The sequence below is a fragment of the Borostomias antarcticus genome, assembly GCF_949987555.1.
Source record: "Borostomias antarcticus genome assembly, chromosome: 11".
Lineage (NCBI taxonomy): Eukaryota > Metazoa > Chordata > Actinopteri > Stomiiformes > Stomiidae > Borostomias > Borostomias antarcticus.
This window is the reverse complement of record NC_140244.1, coordinates 22,333,765-22,354,807: the sequence shown is the minus strand read 5'-3', so window position 1 is coordinate 22,354,807 and position 21,043 is coordinate 22,333,765. Positions and strand designations below refer to the sequence as shown.

The window sequence follows — 21,043 nt, the reverse complement described above, 5'->3', positions numbered from 1 at the left end:
TAAGTATAGCCTATTTCTGTCTTAAAAGAAAGCTAAAATCGCTTATTTTTATGTGAAGATTTTTAATCACTGATATTTTAACTCACTGCTTACTTTTGAATTAATGCTACATTTAAGACCAGACACAAAATATGATGGACCTACTCTATATATCCAGCTCTATAGATGCATCTAAACTAGAAGAGCCCACTCCACACTTATACATTACAACTATAATGCTGATGTGCACTTGTATTTTTTCAGATCAATGTTGGAAAGACGTTCAGCACTGGTTATGAACTGCATGGTGAAGGAGTTGAGAAGGACCCAAAGGACCTCCTGTACATTGACCCAGTCAATGGGGACGTCTTCATTAAGCGCAAAATGGACTTTGAGGAAAAGCGAAGACTGTTGGTAAGGGCACTCATTATGGCAGAGGTTTAGTAGGATATTACATTACAGTCATTTAGCCCACGCTTTTATCCAAAGCGACAATAATTTAACGTTGGAAAAGTAAGTGTACTACTACTGTACTTGTCAGAACTCAAAAGGGAATCTTCTTTCCAAACCATTTCTTGGTCTAGCGGTAGAGCTGCTGCTGACTGACGACAGTGCACCAGGCCTGAGTCCTACTTTCTAACCATGGATTCACTCACGACATGTCATACTCTGCCCACTCCTCCGAGATCAATTATTTCCTCTTAAAATAACAATCATTTCACTGATTCCCAGCTGACATTCGAGGCCCAGGATGCACACGGCCATAATCTGGAAACCAGACTGGGGGTGGAGGTGCAGGTGCAGGACATCAATGACAACGTGCCTGAGTTTGATAGGCCATCCTATCACGTGAACCTGCTGGAATCAGCATCACAGGGTACAGTACACCACCCACTGAGCAAAGACACGTCTAAAATACATCTTTTACATGTCTTTTTCGGACGTCCAAAAGACATCCAATTAGGAGCCAGAATGAAAGTTTTTTTAGACATTCAGATATTGAACCTGTTCTGCATGTCCAGAGACGTCTTAGAGGGGTACAAGCCAGACGTTCGAATATTGAGGGGTCCAGCAGACGTACAAATGGGGTTCTGGACTTACGGACGTTATTAAGACATGATCTGAACGTCTGCCTGACGTCGCATGTTTGCTGGGATCTCCTCAGGAAACAGCCATCATGACTGCTCTATGTTCAACCATTCACATTGCAGTTAGTACTGTGCAATCCATCTGATGAGAATAGTGGAACACTCCTGACAACTTTGTGCAAATTGTGTTTACATTATTACCACTGTTTTCGTTGGCATATGTGTCCATAAGTCCATATGTCTGTTAGCAGAGTTATGCAAAAACTACTGCACTGATTTTCATGAAACTTGGTGGAACGGTGTAGCATGGGCCAACATAAAATCCATTAAATTATGGAGCGGATCCGAATTACGAGGCGAGTCCACAAGCCGCCCAAACACAGCCGACCATTCACCACCATTCCTTTTTTGGTCCAGGATTACGCAAAAACTAACAGACCGCTTTTCATGAAATTGGGTGGAGGGATGTAGCATGGGCCAACTTAGAACTCATTACATTTTGGAGTGGATCCGAAGCACGTCCACAAGCCGCCCAAACACGGCCGGGCCGGCCTTTAACCACCATTCATTTTTTGAACTAGGATTACACAAAAACTACCAGACCGCTTTTCATGAAACTCAGTGGAGGGGTGTAGCATGGGACAATTTAGAACCCATTCAATTTTGCCGTGCACAGGGCCACGAAATGCATTCAGGGGCGGAGGTCTGTGCTCTCTGAGCACCTTTTCTAGTTGTTAATACTGTGGATACTGTAAGGAAGTTTAAATACTGAGTCATTTAAGACATGTTCTATTTTAAAAAATGACACGTTGTAAGGTCTTTTCCACCATATCTGTCTGCTTCCCCCTCCTGTCACCAGACACTTTCCTAGTCACTGTTCAAGCATCAGATAAGGATGACCGCAGCACCAACAACGGCACGTTTGACCTGAGCATCGTCTCTGTCACCCCTACTCCAACTGACCTCGAGTTCTACATACAGCATGATGGTTATTATGGAAATATTGGCTTTAAAGGATGTCTGGATCACGAGGTGAGAAGGGAGGACGGAAATAACGACATTCACCACAATTATATTACAGTATTAACAATAGTCCTATATCTATAGCAATATTGCTATAGATACATTGTCATCCTCCACCCATGATGCATATCGTCAGCATGTACATGCACAGTTGTTGAATGAAATGGAAGGTTTGGAGACAAACACAAACTGGTCCAAAGTCCAACGCCAAAGGACAGAGAGAAGATGGATCAGACTATTGAATACCATTCAATCAATCAATCAATCAATCAAAGCTTTATTTGTATAGCGCATTTCATACCCAGAGGCAACACAATGCGCTTTACAGAGAACAAGGGAGGTGGGCATACGACCCACTACCATTGATCCCTTATTCCCAGTATTGAATACCATTGTTATCTTATCCCTAGTCACTTATGCACACGCTGGGAGCTACGATCAAAGCGAGGACCCCGCGATCCCCAGCCGGCCGCTCTACCTCCCGAGCTACGTGTTGCCCCAATAGACTATACTTTTACAGAGATACCAAGCATACTGTAGGTATGTGCAAACAGGGGATTGTATCACCTAGTCCCATACTACGTACAAAGCAAAATGTACTTGGAAATGGGAGAAATGAACTGAAGCGAGCCATCTAGTTTGTTCTGAACAGACTTTTCCGACCACTCAGAAACATTGCTGTTTCCACTGGTCCCCTTGACTTCCATTGTAGCCGAGTGTGCGGCTGCAGTACAACTGTAGCTATAGCTCAATACTGAGGCAATCAGAGAAATCATATCAATCAATCAATCAATCAATCAAAGCTTTATTTGTATAGCGCATTTCATACCCAGAGGCAACACAATGCGCTTTACAGAGAACAAGGGAGGTGGGTATACGACCCACTCTCTACATATTCCAGAGGGAAGCAAAAAAACAGTAATCACCCGGGGGCCAGATAAGTGAGCTTTAAAAATTCTTCCCTGACCCCTCTCAACAAGGCGATCGAGCAAGCTCCAGGAGTATGTTTGTCTACCAGCTAAGAACATTTATAAAGCAATACATTACATTAAATTACATTTCAGAGTAAGAGAGGCTAAAATAGCATCATAGGAGAGACATGGCGAATACTGGTGTGTGTTTGCTATGGCCCAGGCCTAAAGCCGGAAGTGGGCTGGTGTATACATGTGTCACAGTCACTACGTGTCAGGTTCATCAAGACAGACCCCATATAATCTCACGCGCCAGATGGTTTTCTTCACATAACCATCTGGGAACCCTCGTTGGAAACTGTTTGGAAAAGGGCAGGCACTTTCGAAAATACTTGGCAGGTGATTGGGTGAACCATCTGTCTATTACATGCGCCAACTTCAACCGCTCCTCGCTATCATCACACCTAAACACACCCATCATAGCTGTTTGTATTTAAAATTCCTCAGAACCAATGCTGATTGGTGAGATCGTTTTCTGATCTGGCACAAACAGATCTCTATGGAGAGTATCCAGACTGATTTGCAAGAGAAACAGAATGTGAGCTCGCAAAATCAGGATGGTCTCACAAGGATAGACCCCATAGGCCAAAATAGTAAACTTATCCTTTTAAGCATGTTACTATCATGTGAGATGACCAAGGCCATACGTAGTTGAATGATCCAGGATGTCTTTCCCCCTCAGAAAGCAGAGAAGTACACCGTCCTGGTTGAGGCCAGAGATCGAGGAGAGAAGGTGCAGCTCTCCAGCACAGCCACCGTCATCGTCAACGTAGAGGACGGAAACAACCACATGCCTGTCTTCACAACGCAAACTGTGAGCTGCTCTCCTTTCCTCTCTTATCTCAATGCACATGGCCTTACTCAACGTGACAATCCGCTGTCTGTATTGTAGATTACAGGGAGAGTGAAGGAGAGAGAAGAGAGGGTTCCTGTTCAACGGCTGCAGGTTTCAGACCAAGACGCTAGAGGTACAGATGCCTGGAAGGCCATATACACCATACATGGAGACCCAGACAAAACCTTCAGCATCACCACTGACCCAGAGACTAACGAGGGAGTCTTGTTTATGGAAAAGGTAAAAAGTTTAAACCTCTTCACACATTTGATATTTCGGGATGACATGACCCTATGGTTTTATTGTGTTTTTTCAGACTCATGTTTATCACAAATCAGTTTCCCTCCTTTTTTTTTACCTGCAGCCACTGAACTTCAAGGATGGTTCAATGAGAAAACTGTCAGTCAGCGTGGAGAACGTGGCGCCCTATCACTCATGTAAGGTCAAAAAACGTCCCACTACAGGCCCATGGGATGTGGAGGTCACTGGCCAGGGCTCTGGAGCCGTGTCCACCTGCCAGGTGACGGTGGTCGTGGAGGACATGAACGACCCTCCCGTGTTCACTCAGGCCGTCAAGGATGTCATGGTGGATGAGAACGTGGCAGTAGGCTGGATCCTGGAGACATTCACCGCCATTGACTTGGATGTCAGCCACGCCAACACCTTCGAGTAAGACAGGAGACACACACACACACACACCCCTGTAAGACTAGATACTGTACACACAAAAGGTGTTCCTTATTTACTTACCATAATGTGATCACGCAGGGCTGTAACAACTTTTTGTTGTGCTCCCTAACATAATTCTGTGTTGGATGCAGCAACCATATCGTTAGAAATGCTGTATTAGGTCAGGACGTAGGTCAAACACAGCTTTAACAGTCTCAGATGTGTCTTTAAGGTACATAAAAGGAGATGATCCAAACGACTGGGTCACAGTGGATCCAAAGACTTGTCAAATAAAGACGGCCAAGGTCTTAGACAGAGAGGCCCCCAACGTTGTCAACGACATCTATAACGTGACTGTGCTCGCCGTTGATCATGGTAAGCACCAGACAATATCCCTTTCTGTTATTAATTAATTATCACTCTCTGTTATTAATTAATAATATTATAATTACAAGGCAATTAAGCTGGTAATACAGCACATCAAATCAACAATCATAGGATCATTTTCGTTATCTTAAATGTCAGTCACATATCTGTGATCGGGGTCTTTGTGATTGACAGGGAAGCCTCGAATGACGGGTACCGCTTCCCTCTACGTCCACCTGACCGACCTGAACGACAACACTCCCTACCTGGAGGAGACCACCCTGGACATGTGCCTGTCAGACTCCCTGACCAACATCACAGCCAAGGACCTTGACGGAGAACCCTTCAGCGGACCCTTCTTCTTCCAGCTTCTAGGGGACGTCAAGGGCAAGTGGAGGATGGAGCCAGAGCTTGGTGAGGCCTTTCTTATACAGTACGTTACAGCTCTCGTAGGGACATGTTACTACTGCATACAGTAGGCTTTCCTTCATCATCTATACCGTTAGAGGTATTCCTCTTCCTCACTGGCGTTCTCTCTCCCTCCCTCTATTCTCTCTCTCTCTCCTATCTGCAGGTTACACAGTGAATCTAGTGAAGGAGAGCATGGTGTTCGCTGGGCACCATGAGCTGCAGCTGAAGATCGCTGACCTCCAGGGCTTGTCGGCGGTCCACAGCCTGTCAGTCAGCGTGTGCACCTGCACGGACAGGTGGAACTGTCGCGTCGGCAAGTCCGCCGCCGCCGCCAGCAGGCTGGGGGTAGGAGCCATCATGGTCGCCTTCGCCGTCATGCTGCTCCTGCTGGGTAGGTGGCACTGACACACCGCAAGCTGTCAGCGGCTGGTTGTGCTTTGGTCCGTGGACTGTGCTAAACCCTGACGGGCATTGGGTTCGTAGTTGGAAAACTGACAGTCTGAACTTCTAGATCAGAGATACAGGAGGTAACTGTACCTTAATAGAATTGTTGAGTACTGTAGATTTGTACTAGTATCTCCACCTAGTGTTAATACAGGAGAATTATACCACACCTCATCGTTGCATGTTCATTGTAGGCCTACGTCATGGTCTCCTCTACCCTAGGCATACTGCTGATGGCCTTCCTGCTGTCCTGTAAGACTGATCGAGTGAAGATGGTCATCCCTGATGAAATCTCATCTTATCTCATCCATTCTAACATGGAGAAGCCAGGAACAGACTGCATGGTAACCCCACCCTCTGATACTCACAGGTCCCACTGTGTTAAATGTGCTCGGACTTGTTAATATGAGATATCTAAAACTGTTAATATGAGATATCTAAAACTGTGTTAATATGAGATATCTAAAATTGTGTTGATATGATATATCTAAAACTGTGTTAATATGAGATATCTAAAACTGTGTTAATATGAGATATCTAAAACTGTGTTGATATGAGATATCTAAAACTGTGTTAATATGATATATCTAAAACTGTGTTAATATGATATATCTAAAACTGTGTTAATATGAGATATCTAAAACTGTGTTGATATGATATATCTAAAACTGTGTTAATATAAGATATCTAAAACTGTGTTAATATGAGATATCTAAAACTGTGTAAATATGAGATATCTAAAACTGTGTTAATATGAGATATCTAAAACTGTGTTGATATGATATATCTAAAACTGTGTTGATATGATATATCTAAAACTGTGTTGATATGAGATATCTAAAACTGTGTTAATATGAGATATCTAAAACTGTGTTTATAGCTACCCACACATCCTGTATGCCAAGTGGAAATCTGTACAAAATCAGCTCCTCCGCCAGTCAAGAGGACAGTGAGTACTGTAAACCATTACTACAGCAGAGACTCATCTACAGTAAATCATGTGTGTACAGGTATATCGTGCAGAGGAAAAGTACTGAACACAAAATAAAATCACCTTCTTTTATCTATCTAGATCGTAAAAAAGGCATTGAGTATAAGAGAAGGCCCTGCATATTCTGAATACTCCACGTTCAAGCAGTCGAGTCTAGGACGACATTATCAACAAGGGAGCTCCATGCAAAGGGTATTGCAATATTACAAACACTATCTACTTTAATACTTTAATACAGCTACTTTTGACCCATTTAACTCTTTTAATCCCTTTCAACCTTCTACACTACAATTTCAGAGTGCTAGCATGTACGGCGGGTATATGAACGTAAGTAATCTTGAGTTATATAAGCTGTTGTATCTTGTGAATTAGTGTTGCATTCCATAACGTGGGATCTCTTTGTATTAATGTCGTCTTCCTCCCCTTGCAGGGTTTGATGGAAAACAGGAAATATGCTACAACAGTGGATTCATCAGTAGATTCTTATCTGAACAGATCTAAGGTCCTGTTTGACACACTCAACCAGGTAGGTACATAGATATACAGTACATAGATATACATACAGTATTCAGAACTGATCAGGGAAAGATAGAAAAAAAAGACGAAAGGCATTTCCTATTTCCTATAATATTATAAACAAAATAACAAAATATCAAAATATGTCCGCTACTGCCCCCTCTCCTCCACAGAGGATGGACCTCCTCCAGGCGCAGGGGGAGGAGCTAGGTGACTATGCGCCACACCCATATGCCGAGGAGGGGGACCCAGAGACCGGCTCCATGCTAGAGGCTATCTCCATCCCAGAGAGCCCCTTTGACACGGACATCCTCCTGTACCTCGGCCCCAGGTTCAATACCCTGGCCTCCATCTGCAGGCCCAGCCACGCCTCCTCCTAAAGACGGCTCTCAAGTGGCTCAGCCGAGGATGGGCTCTAGTTAGCGTGGAAGGATACTGCACTGGATATATACTGAGCTGATATGTTCAACACGACGAAGAGGATGAAACTGTTTCCAAAGCACAGGCCATGAAGTCTACATTGTGGATTTGGGAAGTGGCTTGACTGTCAGCTTGGGGCTTAAATTCACTTTTTGCTTGTGATGGCGTGGGCCTGAAGCTCTCGTGTTGTGATGGCGTGGGCCTGAAGCTCTCGTGTTGTGATGGTGTGGGCCTGAATCTCTCTCGTGTTGTGATGGTGTGGGCCTGAATCTCTCTCGTGTTGTGATGGTGTGGGCCTGAATCTCTCTCGTGTTGTGATGGTGTGGGCCTGAATCTCTCTCGTGTTGTGATGGCGTGGGCCTGAATCTCTCGTGTTGTGATGGCGTGGGCCTGAAGCTCTCGTGTTGTGATGGCGTGGGCCTGAATCTCTCTCGTGTTGTGATGGCGTGGGCCTGAATCTCTCTCGTGTTGTGATGGTGTGGGCCTGAATCTCTCTCGTGTTGTGATGGCGTGGGCCTGAATCTCTCGATATGTAAATTACGATGTAAAACAGTGTTTAACATTTTAGCTCAAGTAAGTTGCCCGGAAAACTGTTGGCATAAAAGCCACTGCTCTTGCTTGGTTTCACTCATACCTCACTGACAGATATTTCTGTTGTTTAAGTTTCTATCCCTCTTTAATACTCTTATTTTCATTTCGCTTTGTTTGAATGTTTTCGGTGGCATGTATCCGTCCATTCGTCCGTCCGTCCGTCAGCAGGATTCCACAAAAACGACTGCACTGATTTTCACGAAACTCGGTGGAAGGGTGTCACATGGTCCACCTTAGAACCCATTACATTTTGGAGCGGATCCGAATCACGGCCGGGCTGGACATTCATTTTTTGGACTTGGATTATGCAAAAACTACTGACTGCTTTTCATGAAACTCGGTGGAGGGGTATAGCACGGGCCAATTTAGAATCCATTCAATTTTGGCACCCACTGAGCCACAAAATGCATTCAGGGGTGGAGGTCTGTGCTCTCTGAGCACCATTTCTTGTTTTTTCTGTTTTATACACTTGTTTATCAGGTCGTATGTTCTCTGTTTTACATATGTTTTCATGTTTATGTTCAAGTAAAACATTTTTTTATCATGACTGTTGTGTACTATTTTATCTTGTTCTGTAAAGCTGTTTTGAAAGATGCTATACAAACAAAGTGTATTATTATTATTATTATAAATACAAGTTGAAACAAAACATAATTGTACAAATTATTTCCACCATGTTTCTCAAATCTCAAATCATTACAGTATTTCAATAAACTAATCTCTTTCCTATGCCTTACAAAATACACCCTATATGCAATTCAGTCATCTTCGATTCCCAATAACAATGATCAAGCCATTAAAAAATATGCATGAATCATCCAATTTTATTGGGCTAGTTTAACAAGTCCTTGGCACTTGGTCCTAGCATGTTTGCAGGTTTGTGCGCGTGTGTGAGTGTGTCTGTTCCAGTCGCTCCGTCGGGGACAGTAGTGTCACTTGGGGCTGTACCCAGCCTGCAGCAACCACTGGTAGGCAGAGAGAGCGCAGGGTGGGATCTCCTGTTCCACCTGGAAGCCTTTCTGAGGGTAGTCACGGATCCTCTCCAGAACGCCTGGACAGCCACAGGACCACACACAGCAGAGTGCAGTTAGACAACAGTAAATGGTAAAATGGTAAATGGACTGCGCTTATATAGCGCTTTTCCACCTTAGCGGCACTCAAAGCGCTTTACAATGGCCTGTCATTCACCCATTCACACACACACTCACACACCAATGGCGGTAGCTGCCATGCAAGGTGCTAACCTGCTCATTGGGAGCAATTTGGGGTTAGGTGTCTTGCTCAAGGACACTTCGACATGTGTACAGTGTACAGGAAGCCAACACTTTACACCTGCTGTCTGTGTATCCCAAATCTACAGTAGTAGTGCCGGCGTTAAAAGTCTGCTATTTTCAAACCCTATTCATGCCATTAGGACGGTTATACAGCCTACATGCGCTGCAGTGCACAGGCCCTTTGGTGGAGGAAAGGTGGAGTACCGAGCATGTAGTTGATGAGGTCAGAGGCTGTACCCACGGAGGGGTGGGGGTACTCAGAGATGCCCAGCTGAGGGGACGTGGTGAACGCCCGTGTGTGCTGGCCCTGTTCAGGCCACTGGCGCAGGAAGGTGGCGAGGACCCTGCGCTCCATGAACGGCTGCTGGACCAGGATCGTCCTGCTGGCTAGGAGAGAGACATCGGAGACAAGAGGCTTCAGAGGAAAACCAACATGTATTGGATGAGAAGTGTAACGCAGTGTGACTGCAGTGTAAGCAGTGCACCAGGAAGTTGGGTTCTGACGCCCCCTAGAGCTACAATAAGCAAATAGCAGTAGAGCTACAATAAGCAAACAGGCAAGCTAGTGGTGCGTTTCCCCTCCATAGCGAGTCCTAAGTGTGTGTGTGTGTGGGGGGGGGGGACCTGGGATGTGGTTGGGGGGGGGGGGGGGGACCTGGGATGTGGTTGTCCCTGAGGAGCCTGTAGGAGAAGCAGATGTTCTCTCCAGTGTTGGTGGCTTCTGTCTCCAGCAGGATACTGGCCCTGGGAACCCCCATCCTCAATGCCACATCCAGGAAAACCTCTGCCTCTGGCCTTGTCCACACACCTGTCTCACACACACACACACACACACACACACACACACTCAAGAGACAGCAGAAGAAGTGGTGTTTGTGTGGAGGTGGGAGGGGGCAGATGATAGAAAGAAAGCCAGAGAGATGATACAAATAAAGACGAATATGAGTTGCGTGCCCTTGCTGACCTGCAGTCTGTTTGCCTAGGTAGCCAGTGAAGAGTAGCCAGGGGGCCCACCCCTCCAGGAAGAGGGCCGCTGACCGCTCGGCGACACGCAAGTCATGGCAACCCAGGCCTATTATGACATCACTCTGAGAGGGCAGATAGCACTGTTACCATTGGAACATTGATTATGACATCACTTAAAGAATGTATACGATTATGACATGGGATGACAGTTTGCTACAGAGGACAATAGTTGGTTTATGAAATCACTTTAAAAGCCCCCCGCAGACCGCATCCGCCACCGCCACGACACGACACAAAACGACGTTCCAAATAAATAGCTCCCATTGTTTCCTATGGAAGCCCGCACACCGGCGGCGTGCCGACAGCTGCCGACAATGTCGCCCCGGGTTGATTTCGACTCGGCTCTATTTTTTGGAATGCGGCTGCCGACATGTGGCAATCCAACTTGGATTAATGCATGTGATTTCCTGCAATGCCTGTTTATTAAATATATGTAAAAGTAAGCTAATCATTAAAAGTTAAACATTTTTATTCCCATCTCTTCCATGTCCTTGTTGTGTCGTTTAGGCCTATTGTTTTGCTAAAATGTAGGCTAGCCTACATCTATTTTATTAACGGTTATTTTAGTCTACCCAGCTGTATTACAATAGAGGAGAAAATAATTGCCGAGGTGCAGAAATATCCAATGCTATGACCCCATGTCCAAACATTACAAAAGACAACATTTTGTAACTCTTATAAGAGACCGGTGCTGGCGAGATTGGTGAAATCGTGGGATCGAATGTCGCAGCCTGTGTGCGGGGCTAGCTGGACACAGCGCCGTGCGCCGTCGTACGACATCGTGGCGGATGCGGTCTGCGGGGGGCTTTGAGGGAGAAGATAATATTATGATGTCTTTGTCTGGAAGAGGTAATAATGACACTGTATCAGAGAAAGGGAGAGATTGTGGCAACACACTCTACAAATATAAATATGCTCTGCTGATATTAATGCTTATACTGTAGGCCTACATGTCATGTATACGGTGCTATTATAACTAGCTAGGCTACTAATCCTTGCCTTTTCCAGGGGTTGGTGCAAAGAAAGGTAGTCCCATAGGACCTTTGCCCACTTTTCACTCTCATGGTCCATTTTTGTCACATGCTGGCCTGCGGGAAAAAAATACAAAACATTACCAGATACATCAATACAAAACATGACCAAATACATCAATACATAGTCAATGAATATAGACCATTACCAGATACATCAATACATAGTCAATGAATACATAACTGCATCAGGAAACATTCCCACTATCTTTTTGGCATGATAAATGACAACTTATCAATTCATTCTACACGTGCATTTGGGAGGAGCCCCCCCCCTCACCTCAGTGGCAGGTAAACAGTGTTGTGAGGTCCGTCGACACGGACAGTGTGACACAGCAGCAGCCTGCACGTTAACCCCGCCCCCAGGGCCGGTCACACAAGTCGGGCCTTAAAAGCAGCGGCCAGAGGGCTGCTGCAGTATGGCCCTGGTCTCCCTACTGCACTGCACCACTGTGTTCAGGGCATCACTTACTCAGCATCACCAGCCATTAACATTCCCCATTGGTCCTAAGGATGAAAGCTTAGCTTACACACTGCAGCAGCTTGTCCTTCCTGCTTCTTTCCATTGTGCTACTCCTCCCTACAAACTAGTGTCTGGCTTTTATGACACAGCAGTTCAGATTTGTTTAAGCGCCATGCTCCACTCTCCATCAGTGGGATTTAGCACTCTACAGTCCAACTGGATACGGACTACTCTCAGTCCAGCTCTTATTGGCTTAATTCAACTTATTCACTGGCTAGGCCTCATTCTCTCTTTTTTGATTGGCTAGTTAGTTTCCCATCTCTGTTCCCTGCAGATGCTTACAGTACTGTGGGATTTTCTAGTTAACGGTTTTGTTTTGGTCACACAATCTGTCCACAAGGGTGGATAACAAAGACAGCGTGAGAGTCCCTCCCAGCACATCTGACACACTGACCCCTCTCATGCTGACCCCTGGCTGTCCAGTCAGCAGCGGCACACAGAAAACATCCGGCCTCCATACAGCGAGGACAGAGTGGGGTCAAAGGTCAGATCGGACCAGCTCAACCACACTGGTGTTGATTTGTTTTTCCCAACTTAAAAACGAATGGATGAATCCTGCTGGAGGTGTCACTTTCTCATTCTGAACTCACACTCCCAGTTCATTACTACTCACCAATACTTCAAAACATGCAGTAGATTATAATGTTTGATGCTGTAAAAGTTGGATGCAGTTCAAATGTACACTGTATGTGACATCACAATAAAGATGTCATAATGAATGACCTGCTAATGGGTCTGTCTATATGTGTGTGTGTGTGTGTGTGTGTGTGTATGTATATATATGTATATATATATATATATATATATATATATATATACGGTATACAGCCTCAGATAGATAGATAGATAGATAGATAAACATGTTGTAAGCTATATACTAAACTATACAAATAAACTCAAAACAAAGATAATATTCTAATTAATTTATTGCATCACAAATACACTGCATTTGAGAAGATTCATTTAAATATAAATGTAGTCATACAATTCAAACAAACTAGACCAGTGAGGTGGGTGAACAGCAGTCTCTTTACTACCACCTGGTGGGCCTGTCCTCCCCACTGCTCCCTCCCTGGAGGTAGCCATCATACAGCTCTCGCAGGTGGAGGACCAGCTCCTCTGTGTTCTCTCCTGTGAGGGCCGAAACCGGGATGACCCTCTGGCTCACATGGCTCCTGAGGGCCTCTAGGTTCCCCCTGGCGCCTGGCAGGTCCATCTTGTTTGCCACAATGGCATGGGGCCGGTGGGCCAGGCCGCTCTCGTACTGGTCCAGCTCGTAGCGCAGGTGCTGGAGCTGGGTCCAGGGCTCCGGGGTGGACAGGTCGAGTACGAAGAGCAGGAAGCGACAGCGCTCTATGTGTCTCAGAAAGGAGACGCCCAGGCCTCGGTTCAGATGGGCTCCGCGGATGATCCCAGGGATGTCAGCCACTAGAGGGGCGAGAGGGGCCGAAAGCCTCTTTAAACTGGTGTGAATCAGATCAATCAATCAATCAATCAAAGCTTTATTTGTATAGCGCATTTCATACCCAGAGGCAACACAATGCGCTTTACAGAGAACAAGGGAGGTGGGTATACGACCCACCCCTACATATTCCAGAGGGAAGCAAAAAAACATTACAAGATGTTATGAGCAGCCCACATTCTGTGAAGCTAGTGAAACACTAGTGGAATTAACTTACAGTAACTCCCTGTAATGGAGTATCAGATAAGAATCTCTGGCTTATAACAGCTAAATAACAGAACCAAACCCCCATTACCTGCCACTTGCTCATGGTCCCTGTACTTGACAATGCCCACATGGGGGTTGAGTGTGGTGAAGGGGTAGGCAGCCACAGCAGGCCTGGCATTGGAGATGGCCCTTAACAGAGAGGACTTCCCTGCATTGGGAAACCCAACCTGGCGTGAAAAGCAAAGTATGAAAACGCATTTGATCATTCGTCTTTACTCCCTACGGGAACCAACAAGAAGCTTTGTATGATGAATCTTCAATATGGCCCTCCTACAAGCAAGCTGGCCATCAAGCTGAAGCTTTAGAAGAAAAGGTAACTTGTGAGAAGTAGGGATGCACCGATTGCAAAATTCTGGGCCGATGCCGATGCTTATTTTATTTTTATTCCCCCTTTTGTGCCAGGGAAACAAAGAAATGAAGTGTTTGGTTCCAAAACGCCAATTTTTATTACACTTTAATTTGAAAGCAAACTACACGTGCGTTTGCTGATTACATCACGGATCTTCTCCGAATCTGCAGCTGGGTAGGCTACGTTTTGCAACCAAAAAAAGCTGTAATTGTTGCGACATAACATCGGCCACTACCATCGGTGAATGTCATTTTATTTGCCGATGGGCCGATAGCAGTCAACAAGGCCAACATCGGCCGATGCCGATGTTCGGGCCGATGCATCGGTGCATCCCTAGTGAGAAGGGCAGTGTGCCGGTCCCTCCCCCTGCCTCACCAGTCCAGCGTGGGCCATGGTGCGCAGCTCCAGCTGGAGGACCCTCTCCTCGCCTCTCTCCCCCGGGGTGGCCGCCATGGGGGCACGGTTCTCATTGGACAGGAAGAAGCGGTTCCCCTTGCCCCCTGCCCCTCCGACCACAGCCACGTACTCCTGGCCGTCCTGGGAGAGGTCTGCCACCGTCTGACCCTGCTCCTTCACCACCGTTCCCATCGGGACCTGGGGCGGAGACCAGACGCCGCGTGCGTTCGGGTCAGGCTGACTCACTCTGCACTCTATTGTCTAATATGGCATCTAATGGCGTATTGTAATAGTGGCCAAGTAGAGGTAACTCACAGTAATGTAGGTTGAGCTGGCATTCCGTCCGTAGCAGTTTTTGTTGCCTCCTGGCTCGCCGGCATCTCCTCTGTAAACTGGGCCTACCTGTGCCAGCGATTTGATCTGCCGGTCGACTGAAAGCACGCAGACGAGAGAGCGATGTGGGGAATCCCGTAGCGGAGGCGGCTCGAACGCATACGAGTATTGGCTCCTGGTCATAATGAGATGTACTAAGGACTATTCTACCATTCCATCCGGTATGAATGGTGCACTGGGATATATGGGCCTAATGTTAAGAACGTAGCTGAACTAGTCATTTAACTCAATGGCTGTACAAAGATCCCTCAACAGACTGAAACTTGTCAGTCTATGGCTAGAGTGTGTGATGTTGTAGACCTATAGATGAGTGACTGACAGTATAATTTGTTTGTCTATGTGAACAGGGAAGGTGAGGTAAGTTAGCCGTACCTTTGATAATAATGGTTCCCCCGTCTCCTCCGTTTCCTCCATCCGGCCCTCCCCACTCCTTCCGGGGCTCACTGTGGAAGGTGCACGCTCCTTTCCCACCAGATCCAGCCAGCAACTTCACATTGCGGTGGTCCACAAAGTGACGGGTCTGAGGCACAGGGTGCGAACATCAATCAAGAGTGTGCAATTATTTAGTGCTGGCTAACGTTAGCCTGTAGAAGGAATAGTTATCATGCTAACGTTGCTGATTAGCAGGGCTGCCAAGTTTGACCAAAATCTTGGAGTGAGATTTATCCCCTTCCCCGTTAATTTTATTGTCGGGCGAGTTGTTGACGGGAGGTGTTGATTTGGAGCCAGTGCAAAGATGCCAGGATAGGGGTGATATGGTATTTCCACACTCCCATCAGGATCCTGGCAGCACTGTTCTGGATGTACTGGAGCTTTTGTGGGAGGAAGAGGATGAGTACTTTTTCTTTCCTTTTTTTCTTGAGTTACTTATTATGTTACATAAATACCCTATTGTATTTGCCTATATTATTATTATTACTATTATTATTATTCTCTATCTTCCACTGAAGTCTGACTTCCCGTGGAGAAAAAATCACCAAACTTTGCACATAGCTCCAGTAATATACCCAAATTCCTCAACCTGCATTGTAGGTCAATAAAGCTGAAGGTGGAGCTACAGCAACAGGCTAAAGTTTAAAACTTTATAAAATCATTGAATTGAGAGAGAGGAGGAGGAGCCAGAGAGAGAGGAGGAGGAGAGAGGAGGATGAGCCAGAGAGAGAGAGAGAGAAGGAGGAGGAGCCAGAGAAAGAGGAGAATGAGACAGAGAGAGAGAGAAGGAGTAGGAGCCAGAGAGAGAGGAGGAGGAGGAGATAGGATGAGCCAGAGAGAGAGAGAGAGAGGAGGAGGAGCCAGAGAGAGAGGAGGAGGAGAGGCCCGCCGGCCCGCCTCCTCCTCCTCCTCTCGCTCTCTCTGGCTCATCCTCCTCCTCCTCTCTCTCTCTCTGGCTCATCCTCCTCCTCCTCCTCCTCTCTCTGGCTCATCCTCCTCCTCCTCTCTCTCTCTGGCTCATCCTCCTCCTCCTCTCTCTCTGGCTCTTCCTCCTCCTCCTCCTCTCTCTCTCTGGCTCATCCTCCTCCTCCTCCTCCTCTCTCTCTCTGGCTCAGAGAGTGGAGGAGTAGGAGCCAGAGAGAGAGAGAGCGCGCTCTCTATCTCTCTCTCTGGCTCCTCCTCCTCCTCCTCTCTCTCTCTGGCTCATCCTCCTCCTCCTCCTCCTCTCTCTCTGGCTCATCCTCATCCTCCGCCAAGTTTGACCAAAAACTTGGAGTGAGATTTATCCCCTTCCGCGTTAATTTTATTGTAGGGGGAGTTGTTGACGGGGGGGGGAGAGGACTACCTTTGGTCGTGAGGCGGGGTTCGTTCTATCCACCCGATCCCCCCCCTGGCTACGGGCCTGTAGTATGTAGGGGTTGGTCATTTCTCCGCGTGAGAATTGTTGTGTGTGGCGTGTGAGCGTGAGAAGAGGCTGAAATGCGTGCGTCTCACGCTCAATGCGTGAGACTTGGCAGCCCTGCTGATTAGCTAGCTACAGGCAACTTCTCGGCATGATTCCTACGGCAAGCTGCTCAAGCTAGTTAGAACAAGTTATATACATCCAGGTACATACCAGTTTCTTTTCAGATAGGTCTTTCTTCCTCTGAATTCCTCGGACTTTGGCGTAACACGCACACGACGTGCTGACAGCCCTGACCCCGCTCTGCGCTGCTGCCCTCCGGCTCCGGAGCCACAACCAGCCGCCCAGCTCGCTCCTGACAACGACTTGTGCAAATAACCCTATTCTGTCCAACTTTTGAGTAAGCCATCTCCGGCTTTGGGCCCTCGTTAATGTGGCGAGCATTGTTATTCTTGAGGAAAGAATGTCATGACATAAAAGGATATCCAATGCGAGTGTCCCCTCCTCTTCGACGTGCGTTCTCGCTAGCTCCAGTAGCTGGCAGGTACGTTTCTACAGCTACGGACACTATTATTTGTTCACATATTATGATAACCATTTATTAACCTAGTTAGCGGTATTATAAAAACACGACAGCTGTCTGTAGATACTGAGTTCCAGCATATTTTGCGGCGACCTATCTTTTGTTCAGTGAATGTTATCGGTGGTTACTGGTGGCGGCAGCCATGTTTAGGAATTACAGCTAGTACGGAAACTGCGGAGGACCAAAAATATAAATCAAGAGCTAGGTTTATCAATGCTTCCTTAATGAGATCAAGAACAAGGTGACCGGTCCATTTATTTTACATAGTAAACAGTAACAAAAGACAGCAGAATCCCTTCTCTAAACCATTCACAAAGCACGCACACATACCTGCTCACACACTCAGACACTCAAAGCACTCATATATGAAGACCAAAGCACATATCCAATCACAAGAAAACGAATACATTAGCTGCATTACAGTATAGAAGCTTGTGATTGTCACTGTAGAGTTGAGTAGCATACAGTTGTTGAGCTGTGCCCGGTACCCCAGAGTTAATTCCTAATACTATTTGTGCTGTCTCCTTTGGGCTTTAAGTAGAACATCAGTAGCCTAAATCTAAGAAGCACTATTATAGCGTAAGTGAGAACCTTATTACAGGGGACATCACTGTACACATTATAAACTGGTTTGTTTAAGAAATGAACCATGCTAAATAAAATTTAAAACAAAATAGTGCTTATTGTACATTGTTATATAAATGATAAGGCAAGTATGTTGGTGGGACATTCTGATTTGACACTTGTAATCCTTGTGTACTTGTCACCTCCTTCAACATTAATGATCTAACCCCAACACTGGACCTTTGAGGACAGAACTGGATGGATCAATACAATACATTACATGGCAAATATTTTGTTGCAAAAGAGAGTGGATTAAACATGAGTGGATTAAACATGTAGGCTTATGATACATGTGAAACCATAATGCCATATGCCACAAGAAAAACAAACCTTTAACCATCAGAAAATGTGTTTTGAGTTAAAACAACCAGCTGAGGCCAAACACATATACAGTAAGATATGGCTAAACCAATGATACTTTGGATTGTGTGCTTTACTACTAGACACTATCTTTTCAGATGTACCCTTGGAGGCAGTAGACTAGTGGTTAGTCCTGACAAAGGCAGTTAATCCCAATTAAGGACTAAGTGTATTGCACTGGTTGAAGTTTTGAGGTGCAGGACAGAGTTAGTCCTCTGTCTAAAGTATGTGTTACTTTGGCTGTAAGAGAGCATATCTCAACATGTTGGATGGTGCTAATGGACACATGCATTACTATTGAAACATACACAGCGAAATATTTGATTTAACAAAATAATATTTAAAAAAATATTTTAAAACTGCCGGAATGTATAAAAAGCAAAGTATAAAAGGTTCCTAGCTGCGCAGCACAGTGCTTATCAGGATAAGATAAAACAATTACAAAGAACTAAATTCAAAAGGAATTCAAGGCATTAAAGACAAATTAAATTAAGCTCTGTGACTGATGTGCTGAAGTACATAGGCTGAGATGTTCCCAATCGGAATATATAAAAGTGTCTAGTCAGTGAATCAATGGTTACACCTTGTAAGATTGTGATTTTCAATAATGTACACTCCAAAGACTGAATCAATCAGCTATCTATTGTATCAATGACCTCAGTAAACAGACATACAAAGACAATGTGGTCACACCAAATGTTCTGATACACACTTAAACATCACAGTTTGGTTAAAACAAGACTACCAACCTTCCCTGAAATAATCAGGTTCAAAGACTGACATTTTCACAATCATTAAAGTAATTTCTTTATCATGAGCTACTATGCTCTATCTACATTAAAAACCCTCAATCAGTGTGTTCTATGCTTAGATTGATAGGAAAATATGACCTTACTTTATCTTGAGCTAATTCACATAATTGCAGCTACAATCTTATAGCAACATGAGACAGTGGCTTGACTCTGGACCATAGGTTAATCCTTTCCTACAGCGTTTACAAGTTAACATTCTAATGTTTTAAGGTGCAGCGCAGGAAGTTGGCAGTAGTTTCTACTTCTCAGTCTTTTCTCTCTCGTTTTAAGAAATATGGCATACAAACATACAATAATAATACAACTTCCTTACCCTGCAAAGATGTGACCTATGTAATATAATCTGTGGATAAGTATGTTCTCAAACTATGAGGCTGACAGCCAAACAGGAATCAGGAAGACACTACTGTTTGTTTACCTTGAATGGTGACTAAAAAAGCAGCTCTTTAATCTTTACCTTCAGTGTGGATTAAAATGTCTATAATCTGAACCCTGTTTAGAGAGCAAGATGAGAGATGGTTGCAAAGACATGAATGCATTGGAACCAGTTTACCTTTTCCTACTAAAATAGTAATGAACAAGCAGACAATGGTTTGGATTTAGACTGGCCTAGCCCATCTCAGTAAACTGCTATGGATTCAGAGCTGTGAAAAAACTCTTGTTTGCACACACAACCGTTAAGGGGTATCCACAGAGATGTTTCCCTGCCCAACTTTTCCAACAGTCCGCCCAAGAAAAAGTGATGCGTTATTGCTGATAGTTTCCATACTGACCCTAGAAAAGGAGGTTAAAATAAGTCACATATTACAAGTCTACAAGTCTTCTATTGTTTATTCAGTGTTACTTCCCTTATAGTGAGTGTCCCATCCCATGTGTTGGGCAGTGGTCAGTACCTGTTCGTAGGCGTAGGGCCTCTGTGTCTGTGCCCCCGGGGCAGACTGGGAGGGGCGGTAGGAGCTGTACTGTTGACCCTGACCCTGTGGGTACTGGGAGTACTGGGAGGTCCCACCCTGACCAGGGGCTGTGGGGAAGGGGGGGGGGGGGTCAGTGCATCACGCCACCAAGCGCGTGTGTGTACAGTAAGTTTGTGTGCATGTGTGTGGCTGCTTGCTTGCGTTCATGCGTGTGTATGAGTGTGTGTGTGTGTGTTTAGTTGATGTCTTCCTTACCATAGGTCTGTGGTTGACCACTGTAGCCCTGTTGAGAAGGGTACTGCTGTTGGTTGAAAGGCTGCTGGCCTGATCCCTGCTGGAACTGGGACTGCTGCTGCTGACTGTACTGGGAGTTACCTACAGTAAGTACAGTAAGACACCCCTCAAACACAGAGCCATAGAAAACCCTTTCATCACAGAAGCTACAGCAACATTTCCCATGATAAAAAGGGGAATATGCACAGTGTTATAAGTGCATACCTCCCTCGTAGTAGTGTTGTGAGGACTCGTCAAAGGACCTCTCATAGCCTTGTTCACCATACGAAGACTGTTGGTACGAGTACTCTCCGTGTCCTGTGGGAGAAGCAGGGAACACATGCCAAAACAACTCCCTAAAAGAAATAATATTTACACAAAAACAGCTGACTCCTCAGTATACAGCACATACAACAGCATATACAGCAGTATAACTGCGCCAAAAAGATACAGAGAGCACAAACGGACATTTTGAATGCCTCCGACGCTAACAAAATAACTCCCACACAAAAGACAAATACACAAAGCACAGATAAACTACTACTAGTAAGCTAGTAGGTTTGAGCTCCGTCCTCAACAAACTGCTACTGTATGAAACACTGGGAATCTGAAATTTCG

The 21,043-nt window shown here is 45.4% G+C and overlaps 3 protein-coding genes across 4 annotated transcripts in view; 1 reads left to right on the top strand and 2 right to left on the bottom strand.

Annotated features, from left to right (window-relative positions):
* Positions 1-363: 363 nt before the first annotated feature.
* On the top strand, positions 364-7,673 carry LOC311315498 (cadherin-like protein 26; the record flags this gene model as incomplete). The annotated part of the gene is made up of 12 exons (XM_084446167.1): positions 364-393; positions 712-856; positions 1,927-2,099; positions 3,744-3,875; positions 3,954-4,136; positions 4,261-4,565; positions 4,798-4,940; positions 5,127-5,345; positions 5,506-5,733; positions 6,009-6,130; positions 7,208-7,303; positions 7,467-7,673. The coding sequence occupies 12 exons, from the start codon at positions 364-366 to the stop codon at positions 7,671-7,673; spliced, it is 1,983 nt and encodes a 660-aa protein (XP_084302293.1).
* A 1,452-nt stretch (positions 7,674-9,125) lies between these two features.
* mtg2 (mitochondrial ribosome-associated GTPase 2) lies at positions 9,126-17,566 on the bottom strand. Of its 2 annotated transcripts, XM_084445375.1 has the most exons (7): positions 17,073-17,566; positions 15,398-15,545; positions 11,604-11,692; positions 10,543-10,666; positions 10,234-10,386; positions 9,783-9,965; positions 9,126-9,355 (listed from the first exon to the last, which is right to left on the bottom strand). In XM_084445375.1, the coding sequence occupies exons 1-7, from the start codon at positions 17,301-17,303 to the stop codon at positions 9,237-9,239; spliced, it is 1,047 nt and encodes a 348-aa protein (XP_084301501.1). In that variant the 5' UTR covers positions 17,304-17,566; the 3' UTR covers positions 9,126-9,236. The 2 variants fall into 2 exon arrangements, with proteins under 2 accessions (XP_084301501.1, XP_084301500.1); XM_084445374.1 differs by lacking the exons at positions 9,126-9,355; positions 9,783-9,965; positions 10,234-10,386; positions 10,543-10,666; positions 11,604-11,692 and adding exons at positions 13,174-13,586; positions 13,916-14,054; positions 14,612-14,830; positions 14,948-15,063.
* A 2,419-nt stretch (positions 17,567-19,985) lies between these two features.
* The window catches only part of LOC311315666 (calcium-responsive transactivator-like), a gene marked incomplete at both ends in the record, with an annotated part of 6,289 nt that continues 5,231 nt past the window's right edge, over positions 19,986-21,043 (bottom strand). The window contains 4 exons of the mRNA XM_084446369.1: positions 19,986-20,012; positions 20,132-20,259; positions 20,408-20,527; positions 20,651-20,743. Of these exons, the coding sequence (XP_084302495.1) occupies positions 19,986-20,012; positions 20,132-20,259; positions 20,408-20,527; positions 20,651-20,743 (368 nt within the window). The remainder of the gene's footprint in view (positions 20,013-20,131; positions 20,260-20,407; positions 20,528-20,650; positions 20,744-21,043) is intronic.